Source organism: Equus caballus, chromosome 21 (genome assembly GCF_041296265.1).
Source record: "Equus caballus isolate H_3958 breed thoroughbred chromosome 21, TB-T2T, whole genome shotgun sequence".
Classification (NCBI taxonomy): domain Eukaryota; kingdom Metazoa; phylum Chordata; class Mammalia; order Perissodactyla; family Equidae; genus Equus; species Equus caballus.
The window spans coordinates 37,950,804-37,971,244 of NC_091704.1; the positions used below are offsets into that span (position 1 = coordinate 37,950,804).

The window sequence follows — 20,441 nt, forward strand, 5'->3', positions numbered from 1 at the left end:
AATCAACAATCATCTGAAAGTAAAATATTTAATTTAAAAAAGAAACCTGGCAAGTATAGTAAAATGTCAATGGTAGAATCTAGGTGGTGGATATACAAGTGAGTATATAAAATTCTTTCAAATTAGCTGAATTTTTGCAATTTTTCTAGTAAAACTAGAAAGAAAAATTTAACATTAACTATTGTAGTTGTACTGAGACAAAGTCTGCCCACTCCTATAATGTAAAGGATAGAAGTACCATGGATTCAACTCATTAGAATCAGCATTCCTAAGGGCCTCTTTCCCTGTGTCATGGGTTTGTCAAATGAGTTTGCCCATGGAACAAGAAACCAATTCCATGAAATGGTTTTTCACACAGTGGGGCTTTTCTGAAGTAGAGAAAGCAAATGTTGGTGGTTCAAGATACCTCCTAAGTTTGGGGGTAAAGATTTTTTCTTCCTCCTCCCATCCCATCTCACCTGTAGTCAGCATTTCCAGTCCTATTAGGTCTGCTAATGGTCAAATTCCCCTCTCTACTGATCTTTTTCTCCCTAGAATGGCCAAGGTACTCTAAGGATTGCATTGCTCACTCTACTGCTAGGTGATATTTTAGCTGCCACATCTTCTCTGTTGTGGCTTTTGAGTAGAGGACACAATTACAATAATTTACAGCATTACCTCAAACACTTTAAGTAGCTTCAAGGAAAAATTCATTTCAGAGCTTAAACTTGGCAAACCTGAAAAGTATGTATAAATCCATAGTGATGATTAGGGGTTCTTTGTTTCTTAATCTCCATAATGGGCTCAAGAGTACAAAAGCGGGCTGGCCCCGTGGCCGAGTGGTTGGGTTCACGTGCTCCGCTGTGGTGGCCCAGGGTTTCGCTGGTTCGGATCCTGGGCACGGACATGGCACCACTCGTCAGGCCACGTTGAGGCGGCATCCCACACGCCACAACTAGAAGGACCTGCAACTAAGATATACAACCATGTGGGGTGGGGGGCGCGATTTGAGGAGATAAAGCAGGAAAAAAAAAAGAGAGAAGATTGGCAACAGTTGTTAGCTCAGGTGCCAATCTTTAAAAAAAAAAGAGTACAAAAGCATTTGGCATGCCACCTTAGGACACTAAGGAGAGTTAAAATTTGCGTAATATTTTACACAGCACTTTCCCATGTATTTCTTCATTGGATTATTTCAATAATTCTGAAGTAGTATTGTTATTCCTGTTTTAAGATAAGAAACTGGCTTGAGGTTAACTGACACATCTAAAGTCACATCAATAGATATTGCTGAGACTTAAATGTAGACCTTCTGGACTCTAAATCCAGTGATTCCCGGTGGGGAAGAGTATCCTCCAGGTAGGGGATGCTAAGATGACTGAACTCTGGGAATGAAGGTACCAAGAGAAGTAAGGAAAACAGAGGCCCCTTCAAAGAGAGAGATGCCTCTCTGAACATCAAGAGGCCCTCTCATTTCCCCCTCCCCACTGACTTGCCTGAATTACACCTACTACTTCATTTCATTTGAGATAAGACCTTCTCACAAGCCTTTCCTGACCACCCAAGGTTGAGTTAGGTAACCTCCCCTAAGACCCAAGTTTTAACATAATTATAGTGTGTATCATTCTGCCTTATTACTGCCTATTTGTCTGATTGCTGCACTTAAGCGTAAGCTTCTTCAGGACATATTTTATCTTATCCATTGACATGTCATGAACACCTAACAGACTGTCTGGATTTATTAGGCAGCCAACAAATATTTGTTAAAACAAAGAAAAACATTGTGAGTGCCCTGTAGGAGTTGAAACAGGAAGAAGATACTGGCTTTTGACCTCACGCCAACAAAAAGGGCAGTGAATAGATTGTGCCAGAGAGAGAAACAGAACGCACCAGTAGCAAAAGACCTCTTACTTGATATTTGTACATTAAACATTGATGTTCCTAATTGTCTTTCAAATGCCAAATTTAGACTCTGAAAAGAGCATTTCCAGCTATTACATTACCTTGCTACTGGCCAGCAAGCACTTCAGTTCAATTAGTTGAATTGTGCAGTTAGTAGAATATTGCATGTCGTATTATTCACTCAGAACTCTAAAATGTTCAACTCCGATATCTCATGCGCTCACCACTGCTTTCTTCCTTTCCAACTCCCTTACTTCTGTCTCTTCATCCTCCTTTTCCTTCCAATCTATCACTTATCTTTTGTCATCAACCCTTTCTCTATCTAGCTTAAACCATGAACAGCCTCTTAGCCTCTTTGTCTTTACTCTTCTGCCTTAACTTCATAATGAAATTACACTTCCACTAACAGGTTTCTCAGTTCCTACACCAGGTTGTCAAGAGAAAAGTCACAGAATTGTTCAGTGTTACCTCTACATGTCCCTGGTCTCCAACCTCAGTGGGACTTTCTGAACCCCCCAGCAGTTCTCCTATGCACATCCACTCCCCCATCAGCTTCCTCTCCCAGAGCAGCTTTTGCAACCATTTCCCACCCTCACAGCAAAGACATTTCCTCTCTTTTACTGAGAACACGGAGGTCATCTTAAGTTTCCAGCACCCTCCCCCTCCTGTAATTTGTCTGCGGCTCCTTCCTTTTTTTAGTGAAAGCTTTTCTCCCATCCAAAGTTATTCCTGCCACCTGTACTCTGAATTTATGTTCCACCGCCTCCTCTGGTCCTTTATTCCCCTAATTTTCCCCCTTTTCCCTGACATGTTCCCTCGCCTCACTGTCTTTAGCAAACAAACTCATGTTCCTCCCACCTTTTAAAAAAACTATAATAACAACAAAAACGTCTTCAATACACTTGTCTTGCAAACTTTCCATATCTCTCCCATTTATTTCCCCATCAAGCTCAGAGCTGTCTATACTTCCTGATACTCACAATTGTTTGCACCCAAATCACTCACAAATCTATATTATTCCAATTGTTAATATCATTGGAATGCCCATTTATTAATTTTTAGTGAGAAATATAGCTCAAGGAGAGTAGAAGGTTTGCATCAGCATGTCCCACTGATTCCAGAGACAAAGTGCAGCATATTGTTTCAGCTTGTAGACTCTGAACTTAACAGAACTGAGTTGCTAACTATTTATGTCATCTTGGGCAAGTCTAGTAACCTCTCTGAACCTCAGTATTTAAATCTACAAAATGGGGTAAGTAATAGTACCCACCTCAGAGGGTTGTTTTAAAGATTAAATGAGACAATTAAATAATTCATGTAAAATGTTTACTTGGACTATAGTAAGTGCTAAATATTAGCTATTATTATGATTGCTATTGTTCCTCTCAAAATGCAAATTTAGGCAGATAGTCAAATTATGATCAGAATGCAGAATGTTGCATGGTGAAGGAGGACTTGTTTCCCAGAGGCAGTTGTTCATTTAGTTGTGTAATGGCTCAGGCAGGACACACCCGCCAAGGTGTATAGAGTGCTCAAGCTCAGAAAATGGTGCACTTTCATAGATTCTTTAGACTCCTACTCGTATTTAACATCTCTGCAACATTTGACACTCTTGGGCTCACCCTCTTTAACCTTCTATTCCCCACTGGCTTCTCTCAGTTTTAGTCCTATGTAAACAGAGTAAACAGATTCCTCGTCTTTAACTCAGCCATTAAACTTGGTGCTTCTCTTTCTCTTCTGCCTCTATACCCTTTTCCTAAGAAATCTCACTTCATCCTGTAGCTTCAGCTCTCAAATCTCTAACTCTAGGCAACACTCTTCTGAACTCCCACTCCATAACTTAACTGTCCACTGAACAATTCCACTTGGTTGCTCCAGGTGCCAAATGAAATGTCCAAAATGGAATTAGTGAGAGTCTGCCCCACTATGGTGTATCCATTCTTAGGGACTGAGGCAATGAAGTCGGAATCCTGGGAGTCGACCTTATCTCTAGCCTCTCATTAAGCCTCACATACATCTGTCAACTTCTTCCTAAATATCTCTTGAATTTGACCCTTCTCTCCAACCCCACTCCCACTACCTTAGTAGCCACCACCATTTTTTGCCAGAATTTCTGCTATGGCCACCAAACAAGTCTTCTTGCTTCTGGTCTCATACACCTCACACCTAGTAATCTCAAGGCCCTGCATATCCTCAGCACCTAGAACAGTGTTTGGCACAGAGTAGACATGCAATAAATATTTATCGAATGAATGGATGAGTGAATGAATGAATTTCTATCCTGGTGGAGTTTATAGTCCAGCTAAGAGATTAACATTAAACAAGTAAGCACACTAGATGTTGGGGACAGCCCCAGCAGCACTCCTGGCTCTCAGACACAAAGATGTTTTGGAGCCCTAACCCAGATGGGAATCAAGTGCTGACTGGCTGGGGCTATAATTCATAGCAGGCCCAAGAGACCAGGAGAGGAAGACAATTTACACAATGAGACCCAAGAGAACAAACACATCAGCTAATTCTTCTTCTCTCTCTTAATGATGCCCCCACTAATTTATAATGATGTGAAAGTTGCTGTGATGATTTGGGTGGAGAGGAGTGAACTGAACTAGCTAGGAAATGGTTGAGAGTGATGGAACAAGATGGAACAAGGCTTATGTATATGCGTTTGGTTTTTAAAACTTTTTATTTAGAATCAACGTAGATTCACATGCAGTTGTAATAAATAATACAGACAGATGTTGTTTACCCTTCACCCAGTTTCCCCTGATGATAACAGCTTGTACAACTGCAATACAGCCAGGAAATTGGCAATATACAATCCACCTACGTTAGTTTTACATGCACTTGTGTGTGCATGCCCCCCCCCAATGCATGTATTTAGTTCTATGCAATTTTATCACATGTGTAGATTCATGTGACCACCACCACAGTCAAGAAAAAAATAGTTCCATCTCAAGGATTCCTCATTGTACCTACCTTTCAATAGCCATACCTACTTCCCTCCAAAACTCACCCCCTCCTTAACCCCTGGCAACCACTAATCTGTTCTCCATCTCTATAATTTTGCCATTTGAAGGTTGTGTAAGTGGAATCATATAATAACCTTTTGAGATTGGCTTTTTTTCTTCTCAGCATAATTCCCTTGAGAGCTGTCAAAGTTGTGTGTATCAGTAGTTGTTCCTTTTTCTTGCTGAGTAGTATTCTGTGGTATGAATGTACCACAGTTAGACGATTCATCCCTTAAAGAACACCTGGGCTGTTTCCAAGTTGGGGCTATTATGAATGAATCTGCTGTAAAAATTTGGGTTACAGGTTTCTGTGTGAACATAAATCTTCATTTCTCGGGCATAAATGCCTAGTTTGGGCTGCTTTAAGAAAATACTGTAGACTGGGTGGTTTAAACAACAAATTTATTTCTCACAGTTCTGGTGGCTGGGAAGTACAAAATCAGGGTGCCAGGCTGGGCAGGTTCTGGTGAGGTCCCTCTTCCTGGTTTGCAGATGGCCATCTTCTTATTATGTCCTCACATGGTGCAAAGAGGACTCTGGTCTCTTCCTCTTCTTATAAGGGCATGAATCCCATTATGGAGGCTCCATCCTAATGACCTCGTCTAAACCTAATTACCTTCCAAAGACCCTGCCTATTGGGGATTAGGGCTTCTACATACAAGTTTGGATAGGACACATTTAGTCCATTGCATTCTGCCCCTGGCCCCCAAAATTCATGTCCTTCTTGCATGCAAATACATTCATTCCTCCTACCAGCCCCAAAAGTCTTAACTCATTCCAGTATCAACTCTAAAATCTGAAATCCAAAATCTCATCTAAATGTCACCTAAATCACATATGGATGAGATTTAAGGTACAATTCATCCTGAGGCAAAATTCCTCTCCAGTTGTGAACTGGTGAAACCAGCTAAGTTATGTGTTTACAAACTACAGTGGTGGGACAGGCATAGGATAGACATTCTCATTCCAAAAGGGAGAATAGAAAAGAAAGAAGGGGAGATGGGCCCAAGCAAATCCAAAACCTGGCGAGGCAAATTCCATGATATCTTAAGACTTGAGAATAATCCTCCTTGGCTATATGGTCTGCCCTCCAGGCCCACTGGAGTGCCAAAGGATGCCACTCCACATCTTGTGGGGGTTGCATCTCCAGGGCTCTGCCAGGCAGGGGATCATACTCCAAAAGCTCTGAGCAGCACTGTCCCCATGGCTTTGGTTGGAGGTTGTCTGGCCTGTTGAAACCAAGGTGGTGGCCCTGATGACCTCTGAATCACTTTTGGGGGCCATTCATCCCCTTTCTTGAAGAATAGCACAAATTCACAGTTGAATAGTTTATCATCCTGTCCCATACATTCGAAGTCTGACAGCTTTTTCTCCATTGTCCAATAACATCGTCCTCATTTCTTTTTTTTTTAGAATTATATACTTTTAATTTTTATGCTGTGTATTATCTCTTTCTGATTATAAATTTTAAATATACAAAATGTATAAATTAATAAATGAAATTTGTGAGTAATCACAGGACACAGAGAGTAACCACTGTTGGATTTGTGATGTGAACTTTCTCATTCTCTCTCTGGTACGGATAGAGCTGTCATTTCTTGAGTGATTACCAAGTGCTTGGAGAATTTTACATGTATTAAGGAAGTTCACTCTCACAGCAATCTTCTGAGGTGGGTACAAAGATTATCTCCAATTCATCAGTGAAGTTCAGCTTCTGGTTCAAGACTCTGCAGCTGGGAAGTGGCAGAACCAGGTCGTGGAACCCCGATGTTCTGGCTCCAAGTCTGTGCACTTAACCTCTCTCTCCATGGCTTTGATACATTTATAAACACATATTTACCAAAGTGAGATTATATTGCACCTAATGTCTCGTAACCTGATTTTTCTATTTAATGTATCTGAAGGGCATTCCAAGTCAGTAGAGATAAATCTGTTTCAGTATTTTTAATGTCTGCACTGTATTTCACTTTTTTATTTTATTTTTTGGTTGTAACATTGGTTTACAACACTATATAAATTTCAGGCATACAGCATTATATTTCGATTCCTATGTAGATTACACCATGTTTACCACCCAAAGACTAATTACAATGCATCACCACACACATGTGCGTAATCATCCCTTTCGCCCTCCTCCCTCCCCACTTCCCCTCCGGTAACCACCCATCTAATCTCTGTCTCTATGTGATTGTTTGTTGTTGTTTTTATCTTCTACTTATGAGTGAGATTATACGGTATTTGACTTTCTCCCTCTGACTTATTTTGCTTAGCCTAATACCCTCAAGGTCCAGCATGGTCCTCATTTCTGTCTGAGACCAAGTCAGAATGGCCTTTACCGTCCATATTTCTACCAACATTCTATACATGATTATTTATCATCTCTAAGATGACAAATAAAAATGGCAAGCAATAGGAGTATATGAGGAAGCCATTTGGTGTAAACCTAATTCGGCCTGACCTTGTCTTTCCAAAAGGGCCTGACCGAGGCCGTTGAGCATGCATTGTATATCTGCTTTAGAGATTCCCTATGGCAAGAGCAAAGGCCCTTGAGATAAAGGTGCAACTTCCCTCCCCCTCCCAATGTTGGCATCTCCTTAAGGATTAAGTATCTTTCCTTAGGCTAGAAACTGATTGCTGCGCTCAGCTCACCGGTGACCGCCCAGCTCGAGACAATAGACTTGCCTCCTGCTACCTGCTGTGTCCATCAAGCGCTGTGCTGACAGGGCAATCTTGTGACTATTGTGGGAGGGACATTTCAATCATATGTGAAACACCCTCTTTGAGGTTATATAACCACCCTGTGTACCCCCACTTCTTTGGAGTGCTCTGTTCCCTTGTGGAAAGACTCTCCCGGGTTATAATCCTAAGATTTAAGCTCAGAATAAACTCAGCCAAATTTTCATTTACAGATTGGTTATGGATTATTTTTGTCGACAAAGAAGATGGAAGTTTTCTCTACAGCTCCCTTTTCTTCCTGAGCTCTCACCAGAATTACCTTAGCAGTCCCTTCATGCAATGTCAGCTTTTTCTAGCATGCACCAGAAAACACTACCAGCCTCTACCCATTAACTGCTTCCAAACTACGTCCACATTTTTTCAGATATTTGTCACAGCAGCACCCCACTTCTCAGTACCAATTTCTGTCTCAGAGTTCTCCAGGGAAACAGAAGTAATGAGTTAAATATATATACATTATATATATATATGATTTATTATGAGGAATTGGGTTACGTGGTTATGGAGACAGAGAAGTCTAATGATTTGCTGTCTGTAAGCTGGAGACTCAGGAAAGCTAGTGGTGTAGTTCCAGTCTCAATCTGGAGGCCTGAGAACCAGAACACCAGTGGTGAAAGCCCTGGTCCAAGGCCAGGAGAAGACCAATTTCCCAGCTTAGCAAATCAAGCAGGGAGATGAAATGCTCCTTTTCTCTTCCTTTTTGTTCTCTTCAGGCCCTCAATGGATTAGGTGATGCCCACCCACATTGGGGAGGGCCATCTGCTTTACTCAGTCCACCAATTCAAATGCTAATCTCTTCCAGGAACACCCCCATAGACACATGCAGAAATAATGTTTAACCAGATATCTGGGCATCTCATGGACTAAACTGACACATAAAATTAACCGTCACAAATGCCCAGGAGTGCAATTTTGGGGTTGCATAGTAGTTACATGTATAATTTTTAAGGAAATTGCCAAACTATTTTCTAGAGTGATTACATCATTTTACATTCCCGCCAGCAAAGTTTGAGTGACTCAGTTTCTAGTTTCTCCACATCCTTGCAAGCATTTGGTGTCGTCACTATTTTCTATTTGAGCCATTCTGATAAGATGATGGTGAAATCTCACTGGGGTTTTAATTTTCATTTACCTAATGGCTAATGATGTTGAACACTTTCTTTCACGGGTTTAAATGCCATCTGTACATTCTCATCAGTGAAACCTCTGTTCATGTATTTTGTCCGTTTTCTAACTGGATTATTCTTTCCAAGTTGAGTTTTGAGACTTTTTCATGTGTTCTAGAAACAAATCTTTTGTCAGCATGTGCTTTGCAAATATTTCCCCCATATTTATGGAAACTTTTTCCTCTTAGCTGGACCTGAAAGCCTGCACTGTCTATCCCCATATGGTCCAATGACGATCTCGAAGTCAATAAGTTCTTCAAGGTTTCTGAAAACCAGTCTTCTTTACCCTCATTATACTGGTGACCCAACGAAAAGCAGGAGTATTGCAGGTGAGTCCAATTATGTTAAAAGCGTATTATGTACCAAGTACTGAGCTAAAATGTAAAAGTGTAGAGATTAAAAGGTGTCCTCTGCCTTGAGAAGGCTTGCTTAGTGGAGGAGACAGTTAAATCAAATGTTAACAATCCAGCACACTAAGCGCCAAGTCACAGTTTTTCCAAGATGCAACTATCACAAAGGAGGAAATCGAAGACTAGGGAGCTTGTGGAAGTCTTCCTGGAAAAGATCTTTCGAGCCCAACTTAAAGAAACAAATCTTTTCCGTAGTTCAGAGCAGGTCCTTTTCCCATGTTACAACACATTTTCCAACCTCTCAGAATTTAGTCCTCCTACTTTCCTTTCACCATAAATCAATAACAAAGGTGTAAATGTGGAGGAGGAGCTCGTTTGATGATTCTCTTCAGAGTCCCACATGGTGCTTACATTTGTGTGTGTGTGTGTGTTTGTGTGTGGCCCCTTGGCATTTTACAATACCTAACATCTGCCAGTTAGCCCTATAATGGTCCCCAGATAGATTTGAGCCCCCATAATATCTTAGCACCTTTTCTGTAAAATGGGGACAATTGGAATGTCTACTTTATAGGATGTGAGGATTGAATCAAACGATAAAAGTTAAGCTTGTGGAACAGTAGCTGGCAACAAATATTAGCTATTGTTATTATCATGAATATAAATCCATTCATGTTATCCCCAAGTCCACTTTTATATGTCATAAGGCTAAAGTTACCTAGTAGCAAATGAGAAGACAAAGGATGACATCTCAATTATCTAACTTATCTAACAAAAGGAAGTTGTAAGGACTCCCTGATGTCACCATGGATGCACAATAGCCTTATCCTCAGATAAGAAAGTCTCAGGTGTAGAAAAGGTGCTATCCACCATAAAAGTTCTAAGGGGAAAAAAAGTTTGTGACAGGAGTGGGCCATCTACTTCAGTGGAACACACAGGATAACTCTCTCTCACGTTTGTTCAGCATACAGTTTGTGGCTTTTCCTATATAACAGAAAAGTCCAGGCAAGAAGAGATTGATGACTACATGAAAGAATAGATTTTAATGTTATGAACATTACCTTATCTAATTTTTAAATTGTAATCTTGTCTTTGTAATATATACTCAGTGCTACAACATACTTATTATTTTTTAGATGAGGAAACTGAGGGTCAGAAAAGCTAAATTCCTTACTCAAGATCACACAGGCATTTAAGGGTCAAAGCCAGGATCCAAACCAAGCTCCAGCCTACTTTGAATCCTATCTTCTTTCTTCTTTGCTGGCTTCCTTCCCTGACTTCATTATTTTTGCCAATCATCAACAGCATGAATCATTTATTCATGATTGCCCTCATTAAAGCCATTTTTTCTCATTTGTTTAGGTGAAGATGTTATTTTCTGTATTGACAAGAAGAGAAAATGATTAACAAGAGTTTTTGTTCCTAATTGAAATGATTCTCAAGATGACAAGACTGAAAAAACATTAAGAACTGCTTAAAATACAGGGCCACAATCAGAATTTGGGAAGATGTTTCAATCTAACAGTAAAGAAATCAATTTTTTTTCCTATTCTTTTCATTACTTATATTCATCCTTCATTTGGCTTTAACTCTGTCAGGCCTGACAAACACAACAATTTACACCTAAATAATATCTACAACTTTGCCGTGCAATGAGGCAGCCACTAGTCACATGTGGCTATAGACCACTTGAAATGTGCCTCATCCCACTTGAGATGTGCCGAAAGTGTAAAATACACGTTGGATTTTAATTACTATGAAAAGAAGACAATATCTCAATATTTTAATATTAATTACACGTCAAAATGATACCATTTTGGATATATTTAAGTAAAATATATTAGAATTAAAATTAATTTCACCTTCTTTTACTCTCATTTGTCTTCTAGAAAATTTATAATTACATAAGTGGCTTGCATTTGTGGCTCGCACTATTGTTATGGACAGCACTGGTAGAAGATGAGAAAGAGGGGCGTTTCATTGAAAGGTAGTGTATTTTCCTAAAATTCCGGGAGGGGAAGAGAAAAGGGAAGAAACTGAAGCTTGGTCACGGTAGTTGTGACCTGCCGTGATAAACAGCTACCGCGAATTGAAAAGGGCGCGGGGAGGGGGGAGTCTTTCGAGTCAGTTTCCACTCCCCTCTCCGGCTCTAAGGAAGCAGGCGGCAGAGCTGCTTCCCGAGGACCCCTTCGCGCCCAGTCCTCGGGGCGCGCTCCACGCCGGGCATTGATCACACCTGCGCGCCCACGGGGGTGTGCGTCCGCGCACCGCGGCGCGGCTCCACGCCCCCTCCCCCCGTACTTTTATTTTCCCGGCACCAACGGTCAGTCTCGCCAGTCTCTCCTGAGACCCACCGCGTAGGTTGCGCCCGCCTCGGGTAAGCGCTGCTCTCTGCCCCCCGCCCGGCCCCGGTGGCGGGCAGGGCCGCCAAGTCACGGAGACGCCGCTCGTGCGGCGGCCTGCTGGGCCGCGGTTGCCAGCCCGCGGTGAACGAGCGGAGCCGCCGCGGCGGGCGCGCCCGGGGCCTCCGGGCCGCGGGGGGCCGCTGTGACCCGCCTTCGTCCCCGCCGCGCCGGAGGCGGGGAGCCGGGTTTTCGGGGAGAATCGGCAAGTGGAGGGGAGCCGGGGGGCGGGCACTGTGGAGCGGCGGCTTCGGCGGGGGCTCCAGCTGCCGCCCGCTCTGCCCGAAGCGCGGAGGAGCCGAGCGGGGGCCCGCCGCCCTCCTCCTCCATGAGGCCCGAGTGAGCGCGGCTGCGAGAGCCGGCCCGCGGCGCCTCCCCCCGCGTCCTCCCCAGCGCAGCGGCCGCGGCCCCCGGAGGAGGCGGAGGAGGAGCATGTCGGACGGTTTCGATCGGGCCCCAGGTGCTGGTCGGGGCCGGAGCCGGGGCCTGGGCCGCGGAGGGGGCGGGCCTGAGGGCGGCGGTTTCCCGAACGGAGCGGGGCCTGCTGAGCGGCCGCGGCACCCGCCGCCGCCGCAGCCCAAAGCCCCGGGCTTCCTGCAGCCGCCGCCGCTGCGCCAGCCCAGGACGGCCCCGCCGCCAGGGGCCCAGTGCGAGGTCCCCGCCGGCCCCCAGCGGCCTCCGCGGCCCGGGGCGCTCCCAGGTACGGAGCCGCTGTGGGGACCCCGTCCTCCTGGGCCAGCGCTTCCGCCGAGGGCCGGCGCGCTGGCTCCTCCTTGGCCCCGGCTCCCCGAAAGCGTTGCCCGCGGGGCCAGGTTGGGGGGGTGGAGGCGGGCCCGGAACGGGTTTGGAAGGGGCTGCTGGAATCCTTTGTGCGCCCCGGCGGGGGAGGGTCCCCCGCGCGGTCTCGGAGTTGTGCTGTCCCGGGAGGAAGTCCAAATCGCCGCCCCCTCCCCAGCGCTGGAAAGGGGAGACCTTTGGGCGAGCGACCACCTCTTTAACCGACTCCTTAAAAAACGAAGAAAAAAAAAAGCCCACAGGCATTCACTTGGGAGGGAGGTGTGTTCAGAAATGAGTTAAAAGCAAGTCTATTGTTCCTTTTTGCAGGCTTTTGGTACATATCCTGGCGACAACCTTAAATTTCGTGATGGTCCTTGTTGAACTCCTAAAAGCCGGCCCCTCTTAGATGGCTTTTCAGTATATAGTAAGTTGTTGCACAAAGGCGTGAACGCCTCTAACACCCCTTTTTTTCCTTTCGCAGAACAAGCGAGGCCCCTGAGAGCTCCACCTATTTCACAGGATACTGTCCCACAGCAGAACTCGGAGTCAGCAATGGCCAAACCCCAGGTGGTTGTTGCTCCTGTATTAATGTCTAAGCTGTCTGTGAACGCCCCTGAATTTTACCCATCAGGTTATTCTTCTAATTATGCAGTAAGTACACCCTTTTACTACAACTCCAGTTTAGTATTACTGGAAAAGTGTTACTTCATTAATCAGAGTATGCTGATTAATGCTTTCTGTACTAGACGTAAAAACATTTTATTATGAATTCATTGAGCTCATGAGAAAACAAAACTGACTCAGGATTATATTTTGTAGTTATTAAAAGTTATATTCAGAATGTGAGCTTGGGAGTAGACATTCTTGTTTGTTTTGTTCACTGCTGTATTTCCACCATGTATGGAATATCTCTAGGCTAATAAACTAAAATGTGTCCATACTTTATGGACAGCCTGCCTGTAGAATAGTGGCCTGGCAAAGTTGATTTTCAATTTGATTTTAGCAAGATGGCTGAATATTCATTGGTAGCTTTACAGTAAATTAAAGAGTTGTTTTGCTGCAGACTAATTGAGGTAGGTTTTTGAACGCTGAGAAGTACACATCTGGGCTCTGTTATATTAAAAGAGAAGTCTTTCTGGTTCTCATTAACTATTGTTATGCAGAAATGTTGTAGGGGTTTTGATAAAGTGTTTACATAGGTATAAAGAACTTTTAAACTTCCAGATTAACCTTTGTCAATATTATAAGAATTTTAAAAATTGGTCACGCTTAAATAGCAGGAGAAAACACAAAGCACAATTGGAATATTTAGAAAAGAATCTGTTCTAGGTAAATGTATAGCAATTAATTATAGATAAATGGGATAGGAAACAGTCTGAAGAAATGATTGATAATACTTTAACATGTCCTATATTCTTAGTTTTACTGACATACATAACATAGAATAGTGTACATAAAGGTTAGCTCAGAGTTTTGTAGAGTGAACACTCAGGCAACCAGCATCCAAATCAAGAAAAGAAGCGTTAGCAACGTCCTTAAAGCCCCTTCTGTCCCTTCTAATCATTACCGCTCTCCAAGGGTAACCACTGTTTTGACTTAACGATAATTTTGCCTGTTTTCAAAGTTTATATAAATGGAGTCATACAGAATATATTATTTTTGTTTCTCACTTTGATTCATCATCAGAGTTGATCCATGTGGTAGCATGTAATTGGAGGTGTCTTATTCTCATAGCATTCTGTTGTGTGAACCACAGTCCCGTTTGTTGATGAACATTGGGTGGCTTCTCCTTTGGGGCTATTTTGAGTAGGATTGCTCTTCTTTTCCTTGTCTTGGTGGCTATCTGCCCTTGTTTCAGTTGGTCTATACCTAGAAGTGGAATTGCTGGGACAGAGTGTAGCCAGCTTTAGTAGAAACTTGCCAGATAGTTTTCCGAAGAGACTGTCGCAGTGTACTCTCTGAGGACTGTGTGATTTCCACTTGCTCTACTTCCTTGTCACCACTTGGTATTTTCTGTTTAAGTTGAGCCATTCAGTGAGTGTGTGGTATCTAGTTATGGTTTTAATTTGTATTTACCTGATAACTAATGGTGGCAAACCTTTTTTGTTACTCTTTTTTTTTTTTTTTTTGGTTTTTCCTCCATATTTGATAGAAAAAGTATAGAAAAGCTGTATTCCATATTTTAGAAATTCCATGCAGCTTGGACTTTTTGGGAAAAAGCTTTCGGCCTGAAAAGGGAAAGTATAGTCATAGCAGGAAGAACAGTTGATTTTGGGTGAAAAGAGCCATCAGTCATAGAAGGTAGAAGTGAGAACTGCTTGGGTTCGTGCCAGAAGATAGTATTTGGCTCAGAGAAGAAAGGAACCATTGGAGAGCTGTGAGTAATTGAATAAACTCTTGAGGATACTTGCCTTCTAACAGCCACAAACAGTTCCCCATTTGTCTGCGTCCCTGTTGACTTGGGCAATTTTATGATGGGGGAGGGATGCAGTTTTTTCCACAGTTCTGTACCAACATACTTCAAGTGAGTCCTGGGCTATAGAGCAGTGAATTGAGCCATGTTAGTCCACTACTTTGAGCCACTGTCATCTTTTAGGCATTCCTTGGTATCTTCCAGTAGGTCGGCTTCTTCTGTGCTCAAGTCTCCAGAACAGATTGCAGGCCTGTGGCTCACATGTGGCCTCCAGGTGTATCTTTGGCCCTCAGAGTTTTTTGTCTTATTTTTTTTCTTTTAATAAGTTGCCAGCGCTTAAGTTAGATACTGCAAATCTGAATTTTCTGGTTTCTCTTGAAATCCTAAGATCTGGCCATACTGGACTGTTATTTTGATAGAGCAAAAAATTGGCGGGAGCTGAAGAGAGGCAGCCCCTTTAGATGGAGTGTGTGAGCTCTAATTTGCTCACTGGTTTACTTCATTCGTTTGTAATCCACCTGTATTCTATAAGCATTCAAACTTGCTAGCCCTGCTCTGGTACATTCTCTGGCCTTACTCCTTTACCCTTTCACCCCGGCTGAGTTTTTCTCAATCCACTTCACAGAAGAGCAGTATCTTTGTTTTTCCTGACTCTTGTGATAAAATGTTATTGTGAGGGAAACTTTTCCTCATAGTAACCGTAATCAAAAGTTAGCTACATTCACTCACTCATTCAACAAATAGTTGGATACTTAACATGAGTCAAGCACAGAGGATACAGCAGTGAACAAATCAACAAAAATTCCTGCCTTTGTGGAGCCTCTTTTCTAGTGGTCTCCTGGCTTGGTTTCCAGAAGCTCCTTGAGTCTGCTTTTGTTAATACATGTAAAAATCTATTGCTTGAGCTGGATCTGCTCTCAAGAATGCATGCCTTTTCTAAAAGCCTTGATAATAGTCCTTGGCTGTTTTCTTAACCCTTCTACAACTGCAAGCCCTTCAATCTTTCCTCTAATCTCACTGCCAGAATTTCCTGCTTTGTATGCCTTCTTACCAGTGAGCTGCTATATCCATCTATTCCTGGCCATTACTTCTTCTCAGAGTAACTATCACATCCTAAACATTTAATCACAGAACCAGAAATTCCACCTAGGAACTTAAAAAGCATTTAAGAGACAAAATTCCCCCCCCCACACACAAAAATCCCAGCTTTTTTCTAAAAACATCCTCCTTGAAGTTACTGCCCAGTTTTTCTTCTGCCTTTCAGTGATAACGTTCTCCAAGGTGTAAAATTATTCACTGTTGGTACTACTGAACTTCTCACTGACTGTTCAGACCTCTGGAGACCAATCCCACTAATTGTATTGATGCTGTTTTTGCGACAGTTACTGCTGCTCTTTGGGTTTTAAAATGTCCTCTTAACCCTCATCTTAGTAGACTTTGTTGACCACAGTATGACATGTAAGGTTTAACAAGTCCCAGTGTGCCAGGTCCTGCACCAGGTGCCAAGGGTACCTTTCAGTCTTTCAGAAGTTCCTCTTATTTTTATAAGAACTGAATATTTAAGATACTAATTTTCGTTTTAATTTTTCCCTCTCTGTGTATAGTCTCCTTCACTCCCAGACTCTGCAACCACTCTTCTCCCAGATTTCAACCTACGAAATTGTTCTGTGGCGTTTGATATCATGAGCACCTCTTCCCATTTACCTTTTCCTTTGGCTTCTGTGGCAGTACTCTTCCTTTATCCTTCCAACTTGCAGATCATTCCTTCTTCCCTCACCCTGTAATCGCTGAGGTTCTGTCTTTTCTCCATTTTATTACCTCGTTTGATCCTACCGGTCCCCTAGAATCTGACCATTGCCTGCCTATCTGCTGACAACTTGGAAATCTAATTCTTCCTCTGAGTTCCAGGCTTGTGTCTCCATTTCTTTGACCTCTTCATGAGGATCTCACATTCAAACTCAAAGATTAAAAAAGAGTTTATCTTCTGCATACCTCTTATGTTTTTATATTCTAACCAGCTGCTCAGGCTAAACGCTTGATGGTATATTGACTCCTCTTTCTCTTTCACCCTCTTGCCCACCTTCAATCCAGTTAAAGTAGTCTTAATTATTCCATCATCTGAGTGATCAGTTTTCTTTTGGTCCCACTGTTTTAGATTAGGTTTTCATCCCACCGGTGTAGTCAAAGTACCTACCGTGAAAAGTGAGTTTTCTGATTGCTGTCCCTCCTAATCTCGTTACAGAATTCTTTCTAAGAAAAATAAATAAAACTTAAATATTTCTCAGCGTGGAAGACATTTGACTCCACATTGAAAACTGAGGAAATTAAAAATCTGGTACTAGAGAACTAATGCAAGCTTTGATTCAAACACATTGGAGTGTGTATCTGTTCAGGATGTTCTTTGCCTTCTCTTTTCTTAAAACGACAGGCTCTGAATCCCCTGTTCTGCTGTATTCAGAGCAGCTCTATGTTCCCTTTTTACTTTTGGGCTTCAGATTTTCTTAAAAGAGAGTTTGCTAATTTGAAGGAAAAAAAAAAAGACTGAAACCAGTGTTCTAAACCGCGTTTTACCACAATGAATCACATTTGATAGAAACAGGAAATTAACACCTTCAGCTGGGACCTGTAGACTTCCTGCTTTTCATTATCATTTATAGGATGCTACAAGTGTGTAAAACTAAACTATATATCAAAAACTTAAACTAGTTTTTAATTGTAAAATTCACACGTGTGGTTGACATTAAGTATATTAATGTATGCATTTATAATTCTTAACTGCTTTCACAATTTTATAATAAAGGGTCAGTATTTATAATATGAACATTTCTTCACTCCAGAGGTAACTACTATTATTCCTTCTCTATCTTTCCAGAAATTTTCATTGCCTATAAATCTTTTTTTAAAAATTAAATTGTACTAAAATATGGTTCTGTATTCTCTTTTCATTTAACACACTGTATTGGCAATATTTCTGTATTGGTACACGTAAATATATCTTGTTTTCTTAAGTGACTATGTGATATTCCATTATACAGGTATAAGGTAACATATTTCACCAGTTCCTTGTTGATGGATTGTTAAGATGAATCTTTGGCAATGAATATCCTTGTATGTATCTCAGAGTTGAGCGTTAAGCCTTTGGTTATTTGGAGTATAGCATAGAAGTTAAAAAGTACAGGATTTGTTCTGCGCTCAGTTCTTCTAACTAGCTGTGTGACTATGCACGAATTACTTAAGTTGGCACGTGGTCCTTCCTTGTTCAAACCCACCCCAGCAGTCTTTCACCCCCAACTCCACCCGCCATGGCTTTCCTACTGCCTTTTGAGCCAGTGTCCTCACTATGGTCCCCAAGATCCTACATGATCTCCCTGTCTGCCTCATTGATCTCATTAGCTACTGCCCCATCGTCAATTTCTTTGTTCTGGCCTTTCTTTCTCAAAGGTATCAGGCAAGCAGCTATCTCGTTGGGGCCTATATGCTTCTTATGCCCACTGCATAGAATATCTTCCCTAAGGTATTTGCATGGCTGGATTTTTTTTTTTCTTTCTGTTGCAGTTTAGATGTTAACTCTTCAGAATCCTTCCCTGACCATTTTTTCCATACTATGTCTCAGCGTCCGAATAATGTCTTCCATTATGGAATATAAGCTCCATGAGAGGAGGACTTTGTCTCCTGTATTCATGGCATGATAGTACTTCCAGCACCTAGAACAGTCTTTGGCACTTAGTAAGCACTCAATACTCAAACGATTTGGAGTGAATAACATATACACACTTGGTGGCTTTTAGCTTGTTGATGAATTAATCAGTTAGAGTACCATCCTAGGTACCAAGAAGTATAGCTTTTATTCTGTTTTTGGAAGCTTCTACACTGTAGCCCCTTTAGGTTTGAGAACATGGCTGTTGCATTTGGGATATGTTTCACTATTTTCCTAGAAATTTAAAAATTTATTTATTGAACACTTAGTGCCTTACTGTGTGCTAGTCACTGGTCCAGGGGCGTTTACTCATTAACTCACTTAACTCATTAACTGGTTTAATCCTCAGTCACACAGCTGTAATGTGTATGGTTCATAAATTTGAGTTTCATCAGCATTAGTACCTTTATCTTACAGTAATTTAATTTGGATTCAGTTGTGTGATCAGACAAACATTTAATGTGTGAGCGTTTCCCCGCTCTTCTGCTCAGTGAACGCTGTATGAGCATGATATGGGTGCATGAATCTGCTATTCCTGCAGCTGGTCTTATTTTCTGAGTGCCTCTCATAGTACATGAAACTTGTCATGTTAAGTATCACTTTAGTGTCTAGAAATATATAAAAATCATGCAACATGGCCTCTAACTTGTGGTCAGCTGAAGAAATAGTGGTCAGCACCAACAACAGAGGAACCACTGGCTGTGTCAGTCTTTCCACTAAGATTGTATGTTATCTCCAACATGGAGCTTTCCTAAAAGGAATTTTGACTAGATGTGGGGTTTTTCCCCCCTATATGGATTCCCTGACTTTAGAATGTGACCCCTTCATAAAATGCTTCTATAGTGCAGTCATAATTCTTTCATGTGGTTCCTCATTTGACTCCTTTTGGGGAGGGGTAAATTTCATCACGCAATATATTATTAAATCATAACTGTTAAGTAAACTTCAGAATGCTTTGGAGGGTACTCCAGGCACTGCGAGTGTAAGGGTTGATAACTGTGATCTGATACTTTTTGCAGTACTCATCCTGCTCAGCCTCCTGCCATTTATTAAAAGGTTGGGAACTTCCAAAGGTGATAGTGGTGGAGACCTTAGTTGGAAATTACTGCTGCTATCAAGATTGGCTAGAAACTTGGATATAGCAGCCAAAAAGTCTCCTACCACTGTACAATATGATGAAATTTTATAGTCACTTAACCATATATATTTCCTGTCCTTGGGGATTGGCAAATGACAGCCCTACTAGCTTTCTTCTTTTCAATATAGAAAATGTCCACTATCTACAAGAACATTGAGAATGGTATAATGAATCACCGTAGTCTCAACAGTTAGCTACATGTGGCCATTCTTGTTTCCATATCCTTGGCCTCTGCTCCCCTCCCATTTTGAAGCAAATCCTAGATCTTATTGTAAAGTAAATACATTAAAATCTTAATTTTGTTATTGGTATTATAGTGATATATTGGTTTAAACTTTATTTCTCAGCCATTTCGTAGATCTGCCAGGGATAAGATGACAATTCCCTACCCCGTGAGATGGAGCCCTTCTGTTACAACATTTTAGCCATTGGGCAAGGAAGAAGGATAGCTCAGTGGACTTAATTTTATTGAGGAAAATAACAAATTTTATCATGTGAAGGATCCTTAAAAAAAATTATTTGTGCTAGAGACATCCCAACTTGAAACTGCTTCATTTTTATTTATTTTTTTACCTTCTGATCTATAGGAATCCTATGAGGATGGTTGTGAGGATTATCCCACTCTATCAGAATATGTTCAGGATTTCTTGAATCATCTTACAGAGCAGCCTGGCAGTTTTGAAACTGAAATTGAGCAGTTTGCAGAGACCCTGAATGGCTGGGTTACAACAGATGATGCTTTGCAAGAACTTGTGGAACTCATCTATCAACAGGTAGGTTGGCTATAGCACGGAGTGATCATCAGGTGGCTTCCTTGAAGCCCAGGGATGGTGGCTGCTCTTTGAGGGAGGCCAGGTTCATGTTCACCTGCCTCCACAC

General features: G+C 41.9%; 1 protein-coding gene across 6 annotated transcripts in view; it reads left to right on the top strand.

The window, feature by feature from the left end:
• The window catches only part of PAIP1 (poly(A) binding protein interacting protein 1), a 45,544-nt gene that overhangs the window by 6,617 nt on the left and 18,486 nt on the right, over positions 1-20,441 (top strand). Inside the window, exons 2-6 of one of the 6 annotated variants that reach the window (XM_023625679.2) lie at positions 8,977-9,117; positions 10,498-10,659; positions 11,025-11,122; positions 12,796-12,965; positions 20,150-20,335. In XM_023625679.2, the coding sequence (XP_023481447.1) occupies positions 11,095-11,122; positions 12,796-12,965; positions 20,150-20,335 (384 nt within the window). In that variant the 5' untranslated portion in view covers positions 8,977-9,117; positions 10,498-10,659; positions 11,025-11,094. Of the gene's footprint in view, positions 1-8,976; positions 9,118-10,497; positions 10,660-11,024; positions 11,123-11,184; positions 12,238-12,795; positions 12,966-20,149; positions 20,336-20,441 lie in introns of those variants that run through there. The other 5 variants (XM_070246298.1, XM_005604287.4, XM_070246299.1 and 2 more) reach the window with 5 other exon arrangements.